The sequence below is a fragment of the Cornus florida genome, unplaced genomic scaffold (genome assembly GCF_030987335.1).
Source record: "Cornus florida cultivar Cherokee Brave unplaced genomic scaffold, ASM3098733v1 CherokeeBrave_3.0.0_Hap2_Chr02, whole genome shotgun sequence".
NCBI lineage: Eukaryota > Viridiplantae > Streptophyta > Magnoliopsida > Cornales > Cornaceae > Cornus > Cornus florida.
The window spans coordinates 16,649,742-16,671,240 of NW_026775572.1; the positions used below are offsets into that span (position 1 = coordinate 16,649,742).

The 21,499-nt window shown below is 40.3% G+C and overlaps 1 protein-coding gene across 1 annotated transcript; it reads left to right on the forward strand.

Moving 5' to 3' along the window:
* Nucleotides 1-14,542: 14,542 nt before the first annotated feature.
* LOC132293923 (V-type proton ATPase 16 kDa proteolipid subunit-like) lies at nt 14,543-20,924 on the forward strand. Its single transcript, XM_059791584.1, has 3 exons — nt 14,543-14,761; nt 14,866-15,151; nt 20,450-20,924. The coding sequence occupies exons 1-3, from the start codon at nt 14,680-14,682 to the stop codon at nt 20,580-20,582; spliced, it is 501 nt and encodes a 166-aa protein (XP_059647567.1). The 5' UTR covers nt 14,543-14,679; the 3' UTR covers nt 20,583-20,924.
* Nucleotides 20,925-21,499: the final 575 nt, after the last annotated feature.

The window sequence follows — 21,499 nt, forward strand, 5'->3', positions numbered from 1 at the left end:
TTAAAATTTAAGTTCAAAGATAAATTAATGGACATTATAGTATCTGTCTTTTGATGTTTAATAATTAGGTGTATGTGATTATAGATACAATTTTAATTAATAAAAAAATTTGATCCTAAAATTCTTGAGGATAGAAGGTTGAAGTTAATATATATACTTTTAGTCATAGAAAAACAAAAAAAAAAAAAAAAAAAAAAAAATCAGTTTAATAAAAATAAAATACTTGTGACTAAATTAGTTTGGTACATATATATAATATACGTAGAGTTAAAACTAAATTAATTTGGTATATCTAATATAGCTAGAGTTAAAATTAAATGAGTTTGATATATTTTAATAGTTAAGTCCTAGTGTCACGAGAAGTCTATGTATAAAAATATATATATGTGAATTAAATTATAATTTAAAAACTTGTATACATAAAGACCGTTGAAGATGCAAGAAATTCCTTCTCCTCTTTCTCTCTCTAGAATTCTTACACCTCAACCCAAAAAAGATCCCCCTCCATTTCATTCCATCTCCTATTTATAGATATTTACAAGATATTTACAAGATATTTACTAATTGCTGGATCTGGGCCTATTCCTTCGTAAGCCTTGGTCACCTTTGATGGGCTTACTCTCGTTCGGCCCATATGGCAGTGTCCTTCTATGGGCTGGCCCAGCTGTACGGACTGAATGCTATGTTTGCGAGTCGGATCTGGCCCATGTCATCCGGGGCCTCCTCAACTGCCCCCATAATTGCCCCTTATTTAATAAGGGGTAATTATTGATGGCGTCTCATCATGATGTTGACGGCTCGAGATAACCACGTGGGGGAGCGGACGGTCAGATCCAGCATCAATGTTCCGGGGCTCGAGGGATTTCTCGCCTTCCCGACGCTTCGGCCCTCGGGCCCCCTCGCCTTTATAATGCTCTAGAATTCCACTTCACTTCCCTTTACCGTCTCCATCATCAGCCAAGTCTCTCTCTTTTCTAGAACAGTGCTAAGCTTTCCCTGGTGAAATCCTTCAAGAGTCATTCTTCCAGCGATCTTGCAGTCCTCCGAGGTTAGTTTCGTTCTTTTTACTTTCGGCAGGCTTCCATTTACCCTCTTGTAGATTCTTCTATCACTTCCACCATGGTTGTAGATCTGGATGTTCTTCGTATGAGACTTAGACTTCCTGACAACATCGAAGTTAGGGTTTGCCCCCAAGACATTAATATTACGACCGGCGCCGGCCTCCTGCCTGGCGAAGTCTTATTCACAAACCTTCAATTGAATGTTGTTAGGTTCCCTCTGCACCCTTTCTTTAGTTATGTCTTCAATAGATTGGGGATATCCCCTCTGCAGGTCAACCCCAACTTCTTTAGAATCATATCTGTTATGCTCTTGTTGATGCGTGACAGAAATCTGGACCTCGACCTCATAGACCTCCTTCTGTGCTATAAGGTGAGTAAGATCCGTACTAACGAGCCCTTCTACCACCTCTACCCGTTCGAGAAGATGTCCATATGTACTGACACAATAAAATCTGAAAAGGGTTGGAGGGATAGCATAGTGGGCATTAGTGGGGCTTGGTCTTCGCCGGCTGCAGAGGGTTACCCAATCCCGAGCGCCTTTAGTGTCTGCTCTGTCTCCTCCTATAAAAAATTCAAATCCCATAAACATGACTGCCCCTGTGAAACATGCGTTCCTCGTTTTTGCACTTACTTATGCCGCTCCTTGGGAATACCTTGTGATGACTTGAGCTATAGTGTTTGCAGGGATAGGAGTAACTACTTGAAGAGATACGTTCTGAACGATATTCCTTCCTGCTCAGATCTCCTCACTTCAGACAACCTCTTAGCGCTCTCATCACTCGGCTACAACATGAGCAGACTTCAGATTCCCTCTTTTGGCAGGAGGAAAAATACTCCCCCAGCCACTCCTGCTGCTGGGGCGACCTCCTCTCCAGCGTCAGCTTCTTCTTCAGCCACCATATCTGACACTGTCCCGAGCGCAGTGGCTACTAACCCTGTTGCCAGCGCCCCTGCTGCCAACCAGAACGCGCCCTCCCCAGCTACCATAGCTCCTGCTGCTGCGGGGGGCGGTCGGGACAAAGAACGAGGCAAAAGGCCTCATCCTGACAGTGAAATCGATCCTGAGGAGGAGCCTCTCATTAGAAGGACCCGGGTCTCTGGGCCGGGTACTCTCTTGCACCGAGCGATCAGAGCTCCTTCTCCCTCTGGGCCTCCTGCAGCTGGTGGCTCTGCTTCTGCTTCAGGCCCCCCTTCTATCCCCAGCTTACCGCCATGGGCCCCTCGGTACACCCGAACGGATGGGACGTTCGTGAAACCGAACGAGACCATGCTGAAGGATGGCCAGACCGCTATGGCCTACTACAGGAGCATGTGGACTCCGAAGGACCTTGAGGCGGCAAAGGGCCTTTCCCAGAAGGACGTGTTCAGTCGCTTTCCCCAATCTGCTATGGAGGTGACTTTTATTTTCTAACTCATGAATTCTCTCATATTACTTGGTCTTGCCTTCGCCCGTTCTGACTATTGGTTTAACCGTTTTTAATGTGCACCTATGCAGACATTGTTCGGGATGATGGCCATGCAGAAGCAGGTGGAGATGGGGAACGCCAGGGCCCGTAAGTATTCTGACAGCCTGGAGGTGGCTAATAAAGAAAACGACCTCCTTGCCATGAAGAATACCGAGGTGCTGGTTCGGCTTAACAAAACCGAGCAAGAGAGAGATGTCCTGAAGAAGGAGAATGATTCCCTTCAGGATGAGAAGGACGCCCTCCAGCTTGAGAAGAGCGTCTGGCAGACCGAGCGGGAATCAATTAGAGAAGAGAAGGCAGAACTCCAGCGCCTTCTAGCTGATGAACAATCTGCTCGGATGGCCTTTGAAAGAAGAGCTCTGGACGAGCGTACCGCTCTGATCGACGCGATCAGCAGAGTGGGTGGTGGGATGCTGGCCCTTCACGCCCGGTTCTCAAGGGTCGGTGCTCTTAGGTATGCTCAAGGATTCCGGGAAGGTTTCGCCGACCGGGTTCCGGATGAGGGACAGACCAGCTCCACTCCGGATGAGGTAGACAAGGATCTGGGGATCGAACTTCTGGGGGTCTATGTCGACCCAGAACCTACCGAAGCGGAGCGTATATTTGATGAGTGCCAGGACATCGCATCCTCAAGGATCATCACAGCTCCTCCTACCGCTCTGCCACTGACCGCTCCCCAATCGTCAACCGTGGTTCCTTCTATAGCCACTGCTGACGCTGAACCCCAGCCGAACGATTCAGTCATTCACCTTGATTCCCCACCTCATGAAGGTGAGGCGGCTGATGGGGCCGAGGAGGCGAGTCGGCACGACCAGGATGCTGTTGGTACTGAGGCGTCTAGCTAGGGCTCCTTCGAATTCTTCTATTTCATATCTTCTTGTAATGATAGACATCTCTCTTTTGTAAACTCAATGTTCAATATTAATGAAATGACAGAACTCTTTTTCCCTATGTGTTGTGCTCTATTCAACTCATCTTCAGTACATACATATCTTTTCTCTCTTTTTCTTTTATATTAGCTTTGCCGTGTGTTTGTTTACGGCAAGTGCCTGGCGCTCGGCTAGGATGCCACTTGCCACTTGGCTTTAAGCTTTTAGCAAGTGTCTGGCGTTCGGCTTATAGTGCCAGCTGCCACTTATCTTGCTTAAGTGCCTGGCGCTCGGCTAGAATGCCACTTGCCACTTGGCTTTAAATTTTTAGCAAGTGTCTGGCGTTCGGCTTATAGTGCCAGCTGCCACTTATCTTGCTCAAGTGCCTGGCGCTCGGCTAGAATGCCACTTGCCACTTGGCTTTAAATTTTTAGCAAGTGTCTGGCGTTCGGCTTATAGTGCCAGCTGCCACTTATCTTGCTTAAGTGCCTGGCGCTCGGCTAGAATGCCACTTGCCACTTGGCTTTAAATTTTTAGCAAGTGTCTGGCGTTCGGCTTATAGTGCCAGCTGCCACTTATCTTGCTTAAGTGCCTGGCGCTCGGCTAGAATGCCACTTGCCACTTGGCTTTAAATTTTTAGCAAGTGTCTGGCGTTCGGCTTATAGTGCCAGCTGCCACTTATCTTGCTTAAGTGCCTGGCGCTCGGCTAGAATGCCACTTGCCACTTGGCTTTAAATTTTTAGCAAGTGTCTGGCGTTCGGCTTATAGTGCCAGCTGCCACTTATCTTGCTTAAGTGCCTGGCGCTCGGCTAGAATGCCACTTGCCACTTGGCTTTAAGTTTTTATAGTAGACCGTTGGAAAAGAAAATTCTTTTTTGTAAATTCCAGTAACTTGCTCATTCATACGTATTTGATTGACAACAAACAACATCCAATTAAAGCCAGAACTTAGCTTTTATTGGTAGTACCTCTTCAGAGACGTGGCGTTCCAGGGCTTGCTGACCAACCTTCCCGCCATGGTTTCCAACGTATATGCCCCCTTGCCAATGACTTCTGCAATTCTGTATGGGCCTTCCCAGGGTGGCATCATTTTTTTGACCATCCCCACCTTTCTTTTCAGAACCAGATCGCCAGGGGCAAAATCCCTGTGTTTTACTCTCTTGTTGTGACTATTCGCCAGCACTTGCTGATACGATGCTAGCCTTATAGCCGCTGCGTCTCTCCTTTCGTCTATCATGTCGAGGTTCAATCTTAACATCTTGTCGTTCTGATCCCGACTCCATGCTAAGCTTCTGATAGTGGGGACTAAATGCTCAACCGGTATAACTGCTTCGGTACCATACGCCATTGCGAACGGGCTCTCCCCAGTCGGCCGCCTTGGGGTGGTTCTGTAAGCCCATAGAACGTTCGGGAGTTCATCCAACCACTTCCCCTTATGATCTTCCAGCCTCTTCTTAATGCAGGCGAAAATGGTTCTGTTTGTGATTTCTGCTTGTCCGTTGGCCTGAGGATGACTTACTGCAGCCAACTTCTGGTTGATTCCATACTCCTCCAGCAGCTTTCTTACTTGCCTGCTGTCGAGGTTTGTGCCATTGTCCATGACTATCGATCTGGGAACACCGAAACGGCAGATAATGTTGTTCCAAATAAATCGTCTCACCTGAGTCTGAGTCACGCTAGGATACGGTTCTGCCTCCACCCATTTAGTGAAGTAATCCGTGGCCAGTAACACATACTTGTTCTGAGCTCTTGCAGTTGGCAGAGGACCGACCACATCCATCCCCCATTGCGCGAAAGGCCACGGCGAGGCCATTACGTGCAATTCCTCAGGTGGTTGGTGGATCAATGGTCCATATCGTTGGCATTTATCGCACCTTCGAGAGAACTCCTCCGCATCTCTTGACATGTTTGGCCAGAAATACCCTTGTGTCATTGCTTTATGCGCTAACGATCTTCCCCCAGAATGATTGCCACACACACCCTCATGAATAGCTCGCAATACCTGCTGCGACTCCGCGGGGGTGACACATTTCAAGTACGGGCCAGAATAGGACCTTCTGTACAGCTGGTTCCGCACGATGGCGTACTTGGCAGCATTCTTTTTGAGTTTCCTAGCTTCATCCCTTTGCATAGGCAAAACGCCATCTCGAATATAGGTAATGATTGGGTCAATCCAACTCGGTTCATACGGTATGACGTTGACTTGCCAAGGGTCAGAGTCCATCGGTTCTTCGAAAATGGATGGCTGGGTCACTATTCCTACTGGAATCACCCTCGCCAATGTTTCACCGTAACTCGAAGCACTGCATGCTAAACGGTCTGCATCTGCATTCTGTTCCCTCGGCAACTGTATGAATTCAATCTTTGCAAAGTCCTTGGCTCTACGCAGAACGGCAGAACGATATGCCCCCATCGTGTCATCCTTGGTTGCGTACTCACCATTTGCCTGCCGAACAATCAGCTGCGAGTCACTATACACTGTCAAACTTTTGATCTGTATCTCTCTGGCCAACTTTAATCCATTTAGCAACGCCTCGTATTCCGCTTCATTATTGGTGGCTCGGAACTCAAGTCTGAGTGCTTGGCTCAAGGAAGTACCCTCTGGGGTTTGCAGTTTGATCCCAATCCCAGCCCCCATCTGGTTAGAGGAGCCATCCACAAAAAGTTTCCAAGAGCCGCTTCTAAGGTCCTCTTCCGTATCTTCGGCATCACATTCTAGTAGGAAATCGGCTACCGCTTGCCCTTTAACAGCTGTTCTCGGCTCATACGTTATGTCAAATGAACTCAACTCTATGGCCCACTTTGTCATTCTGCCCGAGAGCTCTGGCTTGTGCATGAGCGTTCCAATTGGGAAAGTTGTTAGAACAGCTATGGGGTGGGATTCGAAATAATGCCTCAACTTTCTTTTTGCATTTACAAGTGCAAGTACCACCCGTTCGGCCTTTGAGTATCTTTTTTCTGCCTCCATCAGTGTTTTGCTTACATAAAATACCGGGTATTGCACCCCTTCCTTGCAACGAATCAGAACGGCACTCGTCGCGACACCAGATACTCCAAGATATAGAAATAACTTTTCTTCCGGTTCTGGGGCTGACAGGACTGGTGGATTCTGCATATATTGCTTCAAATGAGTCAATGCTTGTCGTTGCTCATCCCCCCAGACCTGCCTTCCATGGCTCCGAATTGTGTCAAAGAATGGTTTGCAGTGATCTGACAATTTTGAAATAAATCGACTTAATGCAGCTATTCGTCCTGTTAGGGCTTGCACCTCTCTGATCGTCTTTGGCTCGGCATTCTTAATCAAAGCCTCTGCTTGAGCGGGGCTAACTTCGATGCCCCTGCGGTTGACCAGGTGTCCCAGGAACTGTCCGGAACTCACACCGAACGAGCACTTAGTCGGATTGAGCCTCATCCCATATCACTTTAGTACATCAAATACCTCTTGCAGATGCTTCAGATGATCATCCTTTTTCCTACTCTTTACCACCATATCATCAATATAGGCTTCGACAATCTTACCCATTTGATTCTTAAAAACTTTGCTAACAAGTCGTTGATAAGTTGCTCCCGCATTCTTTAGCCCGAAAGGCATAACTTTGTAGCAGTATGTTCCTCGCTCGGTGACAAAAGAAGTTTTTTCTTCATCTGCGGGGTCCATAGGAATCTGATTATAACCTAAATATGCGTCCAGAAAGGTTAAACGCTCATACCCAGTGGTGGCATCCACCATTTGATCAATCTTAGGCAACGGGAAGCTGTCCTTCGGACAGGCCTTGTTCAAATTGGTGAAATCAATGCATACTCGCCATTTCCCATTTTTCTTCTGCACCACAACGACGTTGGACAACCACTCAGGGTAATGCACTTCTCTGACAAATCCCGCATCAAGCAGCCTATCGACTTCTTCCGCTATGATCTGATTACGTTCTGGAGCAAATCTTCGCTGCTTCTGTTTCACTGGTTTGAAATTGGGATTGACATTCAGGGAATGACAGGATACGGAAGGACTAATTCCAGGCATGTCTAGGTGACTCCATGCAAATACGTCGACATTGTGGGACAAGAAATCCACTAGCTCTTGCTGCTCTTCTCTGGTCAGTCTTATACCTACTCTGGTAGTTCGTTCTGGCCTGGACTGATCGATCTGCACATCCAGAAGGGGCTCCTCGGTCAAGTCGACTGACTCCTCCACCCTATTATGCTCGAGCGGAGGTTTCTGTAATTGCTATCTGGGGCTTGTCGAACGGACGGGCGCCTTTCCTTTCCCAGCATGCTTTAGTGTGACGGAATAACACTCTTTGGCTGCGACCTGATCCCCCCGAATGTCTATTACTTTATCTCCATCGGGCCCGAGGCACCTCATGACCTGATGCAGAGTTGAGGGTACACCTCGGACTCTGTGAATCCATCCTCTTCCCATCAGGAGATTATACGAGGGGTGAATTTCCACAACCACAAAAGTTTCCATAAGAGCTCGTTCTGCAGCTTGAACTTCCACTTCCACCATCCCGACGGGTTCCACCCTCTTCCCATCGAACCCTAATAAGGGATTTCCGGTGGGCTTGAGCCTCTCTGGTTTAATGTCGAGCCTGTCAAATGTGTCCCTCGGCATGACATTCGCACTGCTCCCAGGATCGATCAGAACTCTGCGCACCAAGCAATCTGCCACTGTCAAACTGACTACCAACGGGTCGTCATGAGGCAGTTGAACACGCTGCAGGTCTGTCCAGTCGAACTTTATCTGCATTGACGGGCTCTGCTGGCGTAGAGTAGTCACATTGCCGACCCTTTTCTTCATCTGCGCCTGTCGCAGGCGCACCCGGAGCAGCTCATCTGACTCTTCACTAGGCTCGGGTCGACCATGGATAGCATTGATTATACGAACTGGTTGCGAATTGTGGGAGCTTTGTTTATGACTCCTTTTTATTTGTTCCACCGGTCGATTCTGCTCCATCGCCGAACCTTGAACATAACTCGCAAACTCCCCTCTAGCTATCAACATCTCCACTTGCCTCCTGAGGTTCCTGCATTCGTTAGTCTGATGACCGAAATCAGAATGAAAAGCACAATGTTTAGTTTGATCCCTCTGTTCGAGGGGTTGCCTAATTGGCAGTGGTGGATGAAACTTGTCTTTGTTCTCCTGATACAGCCTCGCCAGAGTGACCTTCAGCGGAGTAATCAACTCTTCCTCCCTGGACCTTTTTTCGGCCTTCCAGGTGGTCTGACGTTGCGGCTGAGCCTGCTTCTGCCTGATCTTTGCCTTGGACTTTTCCTCGGTCGATACAAGCGACGTTGTCCGAGCATTAGCTGCCTCCTCTTCTTCTAGGCGCACAAAGCCATCGGCTCTCTCATTGAGTTCATCCATAGTAGTCGGCGTGTTCACTACCAGACTGGTGTGAAATGGAGTTCCGCGTGTCATGGCTAACTTGAAGGCTTGAACTGCCGTTGAAGGGTGGCATTCGATCACCATACTCTTAGTGAGATTAAACCTGGTAAGAAAGGCCTGGAGACGTTCATCCTTGTGCTGCCGCATCGTGAATAGGCTCGAGATGTCCTTCGGCGGGCGTTTGTTCCCATAGTACTGGCTTATGAACCGATCGCACAGGTCTCTGAAACTACCAATGGAGCTCCTAGGCAAGTTTTTGAACCAGCTGAGCGCCGGTCCGGCCAGGCTTGTAGGGAAACATTTGCACATTAAAGAGTCGTTTTCCGTATTCAGGGCCATTTTCAACTGGATATGATACACATGATCGATCGGATCGGTCGTTCCGTCAAACAGAATAAAGACTGGCATAGCAAACTTCCTTGGATGCGGCGCATTCAAGATCTCGTCGGTGAATGGTGAATCCACCGTCCAAGCTGCGGATCGGAGAGCTTCATTCTCTCTCTGGAGTCCAGCGGTAGCTCTGTGAGTTACGGTTCTGCCCTCCGAACCGTGATGAGTGACAGTAACCATGGAGGGCCGGTAAGACGGATCGAACGACCGTTCCTCTATGAACTCTCTTTGCCAAGGCGACGCTACTCGACGGCGATCAACCTCCATCACTTCCTCTCGGTCAAACCTTTCCCGCTGCGGATCAACGTGAGTCGATCCTTCGTGATCTTCAACTCGACGAACATTTGGCGGCAAATTGTCCATCATCCTTTCATCACGGTGGTGAGCTGACTGATTGTTCTCGTCCTGATCGCCTTGATGCGCGATATTAGATTGAACACCTCCTTCTCCGACCGGAAGTGGATGCGAAACCGCAGATATTTGCTGATGCTGCAGTCCAGCTTTCAATTCTGCATTTTCTTTTTTGAGAGCTTCAATCAAGTTCATCAACTCTTCAAGCTTTGTTTGCTGGACAGCCTCCATCGGATTGGAGCTTTCACCTATCATTATTCCCGAACGGAGTAAAGGCATTAATCTCAAGTTCGCGAGTAGATCTGAGCTTCGTGAGTAGGAATTTTTAGATCTGGCTTCTAATTCTCCGAATTATGCTCACTGTTTACGAGATCTGAATTGTCTGAACTCTAAATCCGTCAGATCCTGCCACAATCGAACAACTCGTAGATCTGAAGTCACTCCAAAGCTTCAAGAATTGTAATTCCTCCAGAGCAGGTCACAATCGCTCAGCTCTGGATTCAAATCCCAAAGATCGAGTCTCGATCAACCGAATTGGTTTGAATCCATTCGATATTCCTCATTGATCAACCAAACTTCCATGCGTTTCCCACAGACGGCGCCAATTGAAGATGCAAGAAATTCCTTCTCCTCTTTCTCTCTCTAGAATTCTTACACCTCAACCCAAAAAAGATCCCCCTCCATTTCATTCCATCTCCTATTTATAGATATTTACAAGATATTTACTAATTGCTGGATCTGGGCCTATTCCTTTGTAAGCCTTGGTCACCTTTGATGGGCTTACTCTCGTTCGGCCCATATGGCAGTGTCCTTCTATGGGCTGGCCCAGCTGTACGGACTGAATGCTATGTTTGCGAGTCGGATCTGGCCCATGTCATCCGGGGCCTCCTCAACCGTAACCTAGTTTTTTACCCAACACTTTGTTACTAAATACTTAGATTTATATATATATATATCACTCTCAATCATTATTAATTGTGTTTGATATAAAACTATATACAATTAAATTAGTATTTACATAATCTTATAAGCAATTTACAAAAGAATGAAACTCACTTGTTATAGAAGTTTGTGGAAAAAGTGAGGAGGGTGATATGGGCATAATAGAAAATTAAGATGTGAAGGCACCACTTTCACGGGAAAGTAAAATTTCCCTGTATTTTATGTCAGAAAAATTTTAAAAAAAATTAAGCAGTTGCAATAAGATTACTTTCTTGAAAATTTTATTTTTCACGCTAACCAAACTTCTAAAAAAGTTAAATATTTTCCTTTTATTTTCCTTTCTATATACTTCATGCTAACCAAACAAACCCTTAAGCTTCGATTGGTTAGAAGATTTAATCTTTGAATGAAAATTCATCAATATAGGTACCTACTATGTCACTGGACCTTTTTAATGTATAAAGATTGAATCTTTAAAAGAAACTCATAGAAACTTTTCTAAAATCATATATTTTGAGGGTTGGTTGGTTCGGTAGACCGAATTGAGGCATCGGTCGACCGAAATAGGCCATTGGTCGACCGAAATGAATGAACAAAAAAGAACCGAAATGAGAAAATATGAATAACGGAAGAAACCACATCAAAAATCAAGTCCTGAGTAGAGAAATATGTCCTGAATAAGTTCAGCTGCAACTGCCAGTGCGTCCTATGATGAACCGAAGATTGACCCGATAACGGATCCAAATACGGAAGCGAAAACATAAAACAATACCCCGAAGATGCAATACATTTCTAAAAAGTCGAATTGATATATAATCTTCCTCCTCCAAATTCTGTCCGTCAAATCCGTTCCTTTCTTGGTCATGCCGGCTTCTATCGCCACTTCATAGCTTGGATCATCTTCTGCAGGTGCAACCTTTCTCCCTATGATATACCCCTTTTCCTGTCTACCAGCAATATGAATTTCAAAAATCCCGTACGAGTATCCAGGCTCAAAATAAGGCATTTTGCAACAACTTTCATTAATTGCACACTTCTTGCCTGTGATCATCTTTTCTGGGATTTGTACCATCTCCAGAAGAAGAAAGGAAAGAGAATTTTTTTTATTTTTTTTTAGAGTTTGGATAGATGGAAAAAGAACTGTAATAGAAAATATAATTTCTCACAAAACTTTTTCTCACACAAAAACATAGGAAATAAATATTTTATCCTAAAAACTTATTTTTATATTCGAAGTTCCTATTTTATCCGAGAACTGAATCATGTAAAACAATTAAATTCTTTATTTTTTAACTGAGTTTCTTTTCTATTAAGTTTTAAAAAGATAAGTTCTCTAACAATTTCTATTTTAGTAGACTTCTATAAGGCAACTTCTCTTTAAACATGTTCTCTTGTCATACTATTTGGACGAAATTTTTATTTTTATTTTTATTTTTTGTTCAAAATATATACATTGGATCATATATATTATACACCTCTATTATATACGGAGAGGATTATATATATATATTTTTCTCTTTTTGTGTTATCTGGTTGAAAGCCCATGAGCCCAAATATTTATTTTTTGTTTTTATTTTGAAGCTTCCTTATTTCTTTTAAATGAATAGATAGGTTCTCCCTAAGAAGTATAATGTTTTAATTTAAACAATATAAATAATTATATTAAAATTTAATAATTCGTCATTTTATTAAAATTTTGATAAAAATTGACACAATCAAACACAAATTTATTTATTTATTTACTATTTGAAATCATAAGGTTAATTTTGATATGCACAAACGCTTTATTTTCATTTTCATGTTGTCCAAACTAACAAACTAATATTTTCATACAATTTTTGCGAATAAAATTTCATGCTAAACAAATACTTGATAGAAAATAACTTTTCTTTTCATTCACTTTACTTTTTTTTTTTTTTTTTTTCATTTCACTTGTTACTTATTTCTATCTAATCAAATGGAGCCTTAGGAGTAAAGTTTTACTTATAACAAATCTTGTGCGTGTGAAGTTAAAGCAATTACTCATGCTGTGTTCGGTAGAAAGGAAAAAATAGGTGCAGAAATAAAATAGGAAGGTTCAGTGGGAAAGATACAAGAAAATAAAGGATAATAAGAAGGATGACACATCTTTTCTCTTTTACAAATTTTCATTAGTCAAAAAATGAGATAAATAAAGGATGAAAGACAAGTAGACTATTATAAAAAAATTAAATTACATTACTATTATCTATAAATTACAATATTATATTAATATTATTGAATATAATGGTAAAAATAATTAAAATTTTCTATTTACTTCTCTCTTAACTAACATAGTAAATTATGAGTTTTATTTATTTTTTTATTTTTTATTCCACCTAACAAAAAGAAGAAAATTCACAATCTCTTCCCCATAATCATGTTTGGTATGAAGGAAAGAAAGGGTTGGAAGGAAAATAGGAAGGAATGAACAAATTTCTTTATTTCGGTAGAGATAATATAAGGAAAGAAAGGACAATAAGAATGCCTCCTTCACAAATTTTCATCCGCCCAAATATGGACACAAGATAGGAGATAAGACAAATGAGAAGTTTTAAATTATTACATCTACCTCTTAAATATTTAATAAATTTCATAAATAAATTAAGGGACGAGTTTAATAGTAAAAACAACTTAAAAATCTATATTTCTGTCAGTTTTTTCTATTATCTTCCATTTAACCAAAAAAGAAGAAGAGGGAAACGTTGTCTCAATCATCCTTTCTTCTCTCCTTTCTATTTATTTATTTTTTTTCTTTCTACCGAAACTAAGCATATGAATGTCTTATCTATTATTTCTTCTTTCCCTTCTATCCAAAATTTTTTATTACCCACTATACGGAGCATAATAAATACATGCATATAGATATATTTATTTAAGCGTTACAAACAGTTAAAAAATTAAATAAAAATAGATATATATAATCAATTAATATGATCATATATTACCCATGAAATACTTTTAGGGCCAGTTTGGTGCATTGGAAAAGGGAGGAAAGGGAAGGGGAGGTGATGGAGGGAAATTTAAAATTTTTGTTTGGCAAAAATTATTAGAAGGAAAGGGAAGGTTTTGGAAGGATATCTCAAAGCTTGTACAGTGTTTTGCTTATCCTCCAAAAAATGGGAGGAAATGGAAGGAAAGGGAAGGACAGGCTTGATGAAGAATTTCTGATGTCAAATTTACCCATACGAAAACAAGAATTACAGAGCTTGATGAGTTGATTTAGAAAAAAAATTAAAACAAAACCCATACATACAAGTTAGCCGTTGCAGAGAGAGAGGGGGGCAAGCTTGAAAGTTGAGAGACAACCGCTAAAGTTTGCAAACGGCGATCCCGAACTGGAACAGCGGGCGATGGAAACTGAAAGAGATGCGTTTTGATTTTTGGAACAATCTGAAATGATATGCATGGGTTTTGATATAGGTAATAGTTTTTGAACTTTTGATTCTTGCAACAGATAGATAAACAGAATTATATGGGTTTTGAACTTCTGATTCTTGTAGATTTGTAGTTTGCAGTTGCAGAGAGAGGGCAAGTTGAGAGTTGAAAACGAGAACAGAGATGGAGGCGGTGATTGGGGAGGCTGAAATGATTTGCCCTACATATATATATATATTTATTTATTTATAAATTTAACTTTTAAAATATAAAAAGGTACAATGATAAATTTATTTAAATCATTTCCTTTCTTTTATTCTTTTAAACATAATTATTGTCCTTTTTTTTTTTAAAAAAAATTAAAATTATCCTCCCTCTTTTTTTCTTTTCATTTTTCTTATAACTAATGTCATGATTTCTTTCCATACCCACCGCACCAAACACAGCGTTAATATTAGTTTGGTAGTACCTCTCCCACTTCCCTCTGTATTTTAACTGTGACATTTTCTTTACATGAACGAGTTAATTTTTTATATTTAAAATTACCGAATTTGAACGGGCTGGAAACTTGACACGTGATATGAAATGGGCTGCCCAAACAAACGATCCAAGTCCAATCACAAGTAACCAAGAGGTTGAAACCAAGGCCACGTGTGTGATATATATATATATATATATTATGAATGATTGATTGATTGAGGTTCTTCTCAACGAGAATTTAGAAGAGAACAGAGTGCGAGAGAGATCTAACTCAAAAAAAAAAAAAAAAAAATTCTCTCGTACCACACATACTTCTTTCAGATCCACGATCAGAAAATATGTCTTCAGGAGATTTCAGTGGCGATGAAACTGCTCCCTTCTTCGGTTTCCTCGGCGCTGCTGCCGCCCTTGTCTTCTCCTGTACCCAAACCCTAACCCTAGATCTCTCATCAAATTTATATATGCTATAATGTATGTATTACGGTATTGTTTGTATAGATCTTGACTTTGTTGTGATTGTTCAGGTATGGGAGCTGCCTATGGAACGGCGAAGAGTGGAGTTGGTGTGGCATCGATGGGGGTGATGAGGCCGGAGCTGGTGATGAAGTCGATCGTTCCGGTGGTTATGGCTGGTGTTTTGGGTATTTATGGATTGATTATTGCTGTTATTATCAGCACTGGGATTAATCCTAAGGCCAAGTCATATTACCTGTTTGATGGTTACGCCCATCTTTCGTCTGGTCTTTCTTGTGGTCTCGCCGGTCTATCTGCTGGAATGGCGATCGGGATTGTTGGTGATGCCGGTGTTAGGTATAATTAATTATATTGCTAGTTTTTCTTCTATTTTATCACTCAATGATATTTTAAATGCCAGTTGTATATTTGAAAGGTAAAGCTAACATAAAGACAATAGCAGCGATCCAGTTCTTAAGATTATATAAAGTGCATTGAGATTGATTATCAACTGGTGGATAAACGGAATTCGTAGTCCCATCACATGTTGATATATTAAATCAATACAAACTATACCCATCACAAAAAAATAATAATAATAATAATAATAATAATAATTAAAAAAAAAACGTATCTTGTGGATCTTGTTGTAGAAATCTAAACCTTAGGGTGATCTAATCTCCAGTCCATTAATCAACATCTTAGATTGGTCCATCAATTTTAAAGTATACATTAGCTGTATGCCCTGCCAACGGTAATTAGACCCGGGTAGACTGATTGGACCAAATTTTCACACAAGTCTAGACACACTAGAAATTGGGCATGTTAAAGCGAACGCGCTTATTTTGGGACTCTTACCTTTTCTCTTAAAGGGACACACTATAATAAGTCTATGAGAGATTACCAGAGAAGCTCTGTCAAATCTTGTACACTCCTCTAGCATTTAAGCTTTGAAGGCGATGAACAACAAGAACATCAAATAGTGATGTTCTTTCTCAAATTCAACAAGGTCATAGAATTGTTGAGCAATCGCACCTTATCTCAATAAAAAAATATTCTCTGCCTTTTTTTAGTAATGGAGATTATGTAGAATCTGATTATCAAAGTCAAGATTAAGCTCGTCCATCCCCTGGATTTGGACAATGACAGAGCGAGAATGGGCTCAGGGTGGCAACTGCCCACTTGATATATATATATATTAAAAAACAAAAACTTATATATATGTATTTTGTGAAATTTACGAAAAGCCTCCTTAAATTCCCCCTTTCTACAAATCTCTCTAATTCCTTCTCTCTTTACTTTTTTACTGATTCAATCCAAGCCCTCTTATTGAATTGCTCATACTCTTCCTCAAATTTCTTTGATGCCCTTCAAAAAAAAAAATTTCCATTCTCATTCTTCAATCAAACTATTTTTTTTTCCCTTTAAAGTTCCTTTATTTATATTTTCTTCTCTCCCTTTCTCTCTCTCTTCTTAAAATTTTTTCGCCTTACATTCACTTATGATGTATGCATAACAACTATTTTTGCGCTCTTGTTTTTCTTCCTCTCGCTTCTTCTTTTTCTTCAAATTTATTATTGCAATCAATTGAACTTAATGTCTGAATTTTTCTTTCCTGCAATTTTTCATGAATTGTGACATTCTGTTGGAATATTGATTATTGCACTTATATATTTCTGGCTTATTGTCTTTCTACATTGTTAGTTGGAGTGTTAGTTGGAAATAAATCTATTTTATATTAAATTCTTGGCTCTATAACTGGATCTGGACCCGTGAAACAAGAGGACTCGTTCTTTGTATAAAGGATGCATAACAAAGGATTGTACTTCTATAATTTATTTTACTTTATTTTTTTCAAATCACTAAGATTGATATTTGTTTAATGCATTTGATCCATTGGTTTGATGAAAAACTGGTACAATCCGTTGTGGTGTGTTTCTTGCAAAAAAATAAAAAGAAAAATAAGTCCTTTCATTCAATTGCCTTCACATGTTTAGATCCAGGGACTGAATGAGCTTGTTTATTCAATGTTGGGAGTCTTCAATCCTTTGTTGTTGAAGAAGGCTAGAGAAAATTTTAGATCTATGGTTGATGAATCTTGATCTTTTAACAATTTTTTGAACTTGTTGAATTGTTGAGGAAGAAGAATACAATTTTACCTGCTTTTTGTATTTCGTCTTTAAAACTTGGAAGGTGCTGAAAGAAAAGTAGAAGATTTGGAAGCTGCTCAAACAGTCTCTTAGGGTTTTTTTTTTTTTTTTTTTATGTGTCTCTACCTTTAACCTAGACTCAATGGAGGGGTAGAGTCTCTATCTATAGACTCAGTTTAATGGTAAAGTCTCAATGTTAAGAATTAATTAATCAGAGACACTCGATCTTGGCACGTTACTTGGAGTTTATCTATTGTCACCCATTTTCTCAATGGATTCTAATTTGGTTTGATCCACCGAACCATTTATTTGTGGATGACTCTATTGGTGGGACCCAAATCAAGGTTTGAGGTTTTGACTAACCAGTTATGGGAAATTGTTGTTCTTTTGATTGATATGTTCATTCAGTACTACCGTCTGGTACACATTTATTTCTAGGAATGATGTTGACTCTTGAGGCGGAAACCCTGCTGGATTGGTGATTAAGTTACCATTATTTTGATGTTTACACTTCCATTCCATATATTTTCAGCCAAATTGGTGAAGATGGAGGAATTGGAGGAGAAGACATGTAGTGAAGTAAAGTTCTTTCTTATTCATCATTAAAAAGTATGGTCGAGTATAAAAGTTTCCATTTTATGCAAAGTGATGTAAATCGCTGAGTCCATCTCTAGTTTATTCCTGGCCTGTGTTGGTAAGAGACCAGTGTAAAAGGCCTTTTTTAAGGTAAAACGGATTTTAGCACATTGAAAATTTGAACTCTTAAGCCTCATAGATAAATATTATAGTATGCCTTCAAAGAAAACTCATACTGAATCTGTGAACAGCAAGAGAAATGCATGGTATGAATAGAGGATATATTCTTGTTCTGGATCTTGGGGAAATAATGAATTAACTTCACAAATAGTTAGGTAATCATTTACATCTTTTGAGTAGTCTTGTGTAAATTTAGCTGTTCATATAGATCGTATAATTGTATTTCTTGCTTGATTTAATATCTTGAAATTTGATACCTGGAAGATCGTGTCATTGTGGATTCTACAGGCCCTAAATGTTAAATGTGCCCTAGGTAACTTGTGAAGCACGAAATCAGGGACCACTATTTATTTGCAGCGGTAGCAAAGTGATTGTTGCTCTTCTTATTGTTTGAGAAGATAAACTCGAAAGTGTTTTCAGCAACAGAATGCTTATCTATAGATTAATTAGATGTATATAAAGAGGCTCCAAAGTGGATGCTTGCAACCTACGTGCAAGCAGAGTACACTATGAACGCCCCAGTTATACCAGCTGGGCTAATGGCCCTGTGTTATCCATCCATCTATATATGCACAAATAGAGTGAAAAGAATCACAAGCTCGATTAACGGTGATCGCATTGGGTAATGCTATGAATATATTAGCTGTCCAATTTATTGAAGCACAATCGTAAAGTGCTAACATGGCATTTAAAAGGGCGGTCATGTTAAGGTTTAATTATTATTGTTGGAAATCAATAGTAATATGTGTATAATGTACTTATATAATAGTTATGCATTACAGCTTGTCTTTGTCCTTTATTACCATTACTGTGTCTTATGTGGCTTATTCAGCATGCTTACTGATTTAGAACAAGGAGATCTGTAAGGAGATTCTCCCTTTAAGCTCCTTAAAGTTTGAGTTTGTGGTGAGAAGATATTGTGTACATTTGTTTTTCAACTAACCTACGAGTGGTATCTGGTGTATAATTCTCGACTACTCATGAGTGGTCATTTCCATTTGCAAGTTGAAGTTGCTACACTGTGGAAGTCCATCGAGACATCATAAGGCATGGTTAATCCACCAAGGAACAAAAACATCTCTGTCACCAATGGTGAAGACCGTGAAGGGTAGGGTCCTGCCATTGTTTGTGCCTGAGCAGGTCAATATTACTAAGAGCATCCCATTTCTTTGCGTTTTAACCAATAGTTTCTGTAGCCTATTTTGTCATGTTAGCAAGTCTTCCCTATAAAAAGATTTGAGTGCAACTTATTGCCTGAAGCTGACAACTAGAGAAGTTTTGGTACATTTTAACTGCTCTACTACGTCCAGTATTTTTTTTTAATGATCATGTTTTACCATTTACATTAGAGGGTATATGTGGTCCCCTTGCTATCAAGGCTCATAGGGAGAAGTAGAGCCGATAGTTTGTGTGTGTGAGCAACATGTCATGCTTGTTTGGACTTTTGAAGAAAATATTAGAAGATTGTGCTTATTTTGGGAACGGTGTGGAAGAAATGAACCATACACTTTATACGTGTTAGTATAGAAAGAAAATCAGGATCCAGTGCCTGAGCGGTCTTGTAGAGGAGATCAAGTTACGTGAGGCTATGTTTGGTACGGTGGGTTTGAAGGGAAATGATAACATTAGTTATGAGAGAAAGGGAAGGGAAGGGTAATTTTAATCTCCTATTGTGTTTGGTTGATTAATGAAGGAAAAGAAAGGGAAGGATAATAATCATATTTGGGAAAAGGAAGGGAAAAAAAAGAAAGAGAATTATTTTAATAAATTGACTATTATACTCTTTTATATTTTAAAAGATATATATATATATATATTCTCCTGTACCTTTAGCAGGCCCATATAGATGATGGGCCACAAGAAAAGAAAAAAAAAATTTAGGGTAAATCATTTCAGCCTCCCCATTCTCGCCTCCATCTCTATTCTCGTTCTCAACTCTGAACTTACCCCCCCTCTCTATCTCTATGTGTCTGCACTACAAGAATCAGAAGTTCAAAACCCCATATATTTCAGTTTATCTATCTGTCTGCAAGAATCAAAAGTTCAAAACCCGTATTGGTATATCATTTCAGATTGTTCAGAAAATCAAAACCCATATCTTTCAATTTCCATCGCCGCTGTTCCAGTTCGGTTTCGCCGTTCGCAAGCTTCAGCCGCTGGCCCACCGTCTCTCACTCTCTCTGCAACTGCTAACTTGTATGTATATGTAATCTTGAGGGCAAATTTGGCATCACAAATAATATATGAACCCTCTCCTTCACTTTCCTTCCTTTTCCTCCCATTTTTGGGAGGATAAGCAAAATACTGTTCAAGCTTTAACATAACCCTCCAAAACCTTCCTTTTCCTTCCTTTTTCTTCCAACAATTTTTGCCCAACACAAATTTTTAATCACCCTCCATCACCTTCCCTTCCCTTCCCTTTCCTCTCTTTTCCATTGCACCAAACTGACCCTGAATGTCAGCTTGAGTGATGATTCCATATTCTTCAATTCTATCTTTCCTTCAAGATGGTTAAAACAATTTTTAACGTGTTATGGAAGTAAAGATTGCAAATAATTTTTAAAACTAGACTGCTAAAGCTGATTTGAAGTCACTTTGATCTACTTAATTGTAATAATTGATTTTTGTGCACGATGAGAAGGTGGGTTCTGCTAATTGTTGATCAATTATAATTTAGGGGGAAAAAACATACATTATAATTTATATCTTTAAATTGTGTTTCCCCTGAATAATTGATTTTGTTTCACAGAGCAAATGCGCAGCAGCCAAAACTTTTTGTTGGGATGATCCTCATTCTCATCTTTGCTGAAGCTCTGGCTCTCTATGGCCTTATTGTTGGCATCATCTTGTCTTCCCGCGCTGGCCAATCCAGAGCAGACTAAGGTGCCCTTTTATCTGGAGTCCTTATATTACTTTATGGTGTCACCATGGAAAAAGAAGAAAAAATCAATTCTTCGTGGATCATGACAGCACTTGAAGGGGCCGTCAATTATTCACTTTGAAAGTCATTGCCTTGATCCTGTGGTCACACGGTGTTGTTTTTAGAAATAGATTTGAGTTTTTTTCTGCAGAATAAAGCTTTTTAAGCCTTCTTTGTTTGGTTTATCTATTGCAGTTAGAGGTTATTATTTTGGAACTGACTTGTGTATGTTCTTATTATTTATGGAACTTAAACCAGTGTAGAGTGATGTTATCATGGAATTGGATTGTTTTGGTTTCTTGTCCCAGCCTTTTTTATAGAATAATAAATTGTTGCAGGTAATGCTTATAGATTCGAAAATGGTTTGAGGTCGGAATTTGGACCAAGTATCACTCGGTATTCGAGAGATTACCAGTAGCTAGTTTTGATTGCAAACTATGGTATTAAAATATTTGACTAAAAAATGATTTTAATAAATAATGGACAAGACTTGCCTGGACAATATATTTTTCACTTTTCTGATTACTTACCGTCCCTACTAACCGGTGAATGAACAAGTTTTGTCCATTTTTTTGGTCAAATATTTTATTTCGAAATGTTAATAAGTTGATTATGTCCCATTTTCTTGTTGATAACGGTAGAATCATGGTAATAATCAACAAATTCCGTGTTAAGGCCTTTATGGTAAAGCTTGGAAGCAGACACTTTCATGTTACTTATGTAGGTGTTCTTAATTTAAAAATAAATTTAATTATTTTGGATACTTGGCACACTTCACTAACGGTATAACACAAACGCACACACAGATAGATATGTTCAATTTCGAATACTATCAAGGGCCCTTTTTTTTATTATTATTTTATTTTTAATGTCATTATT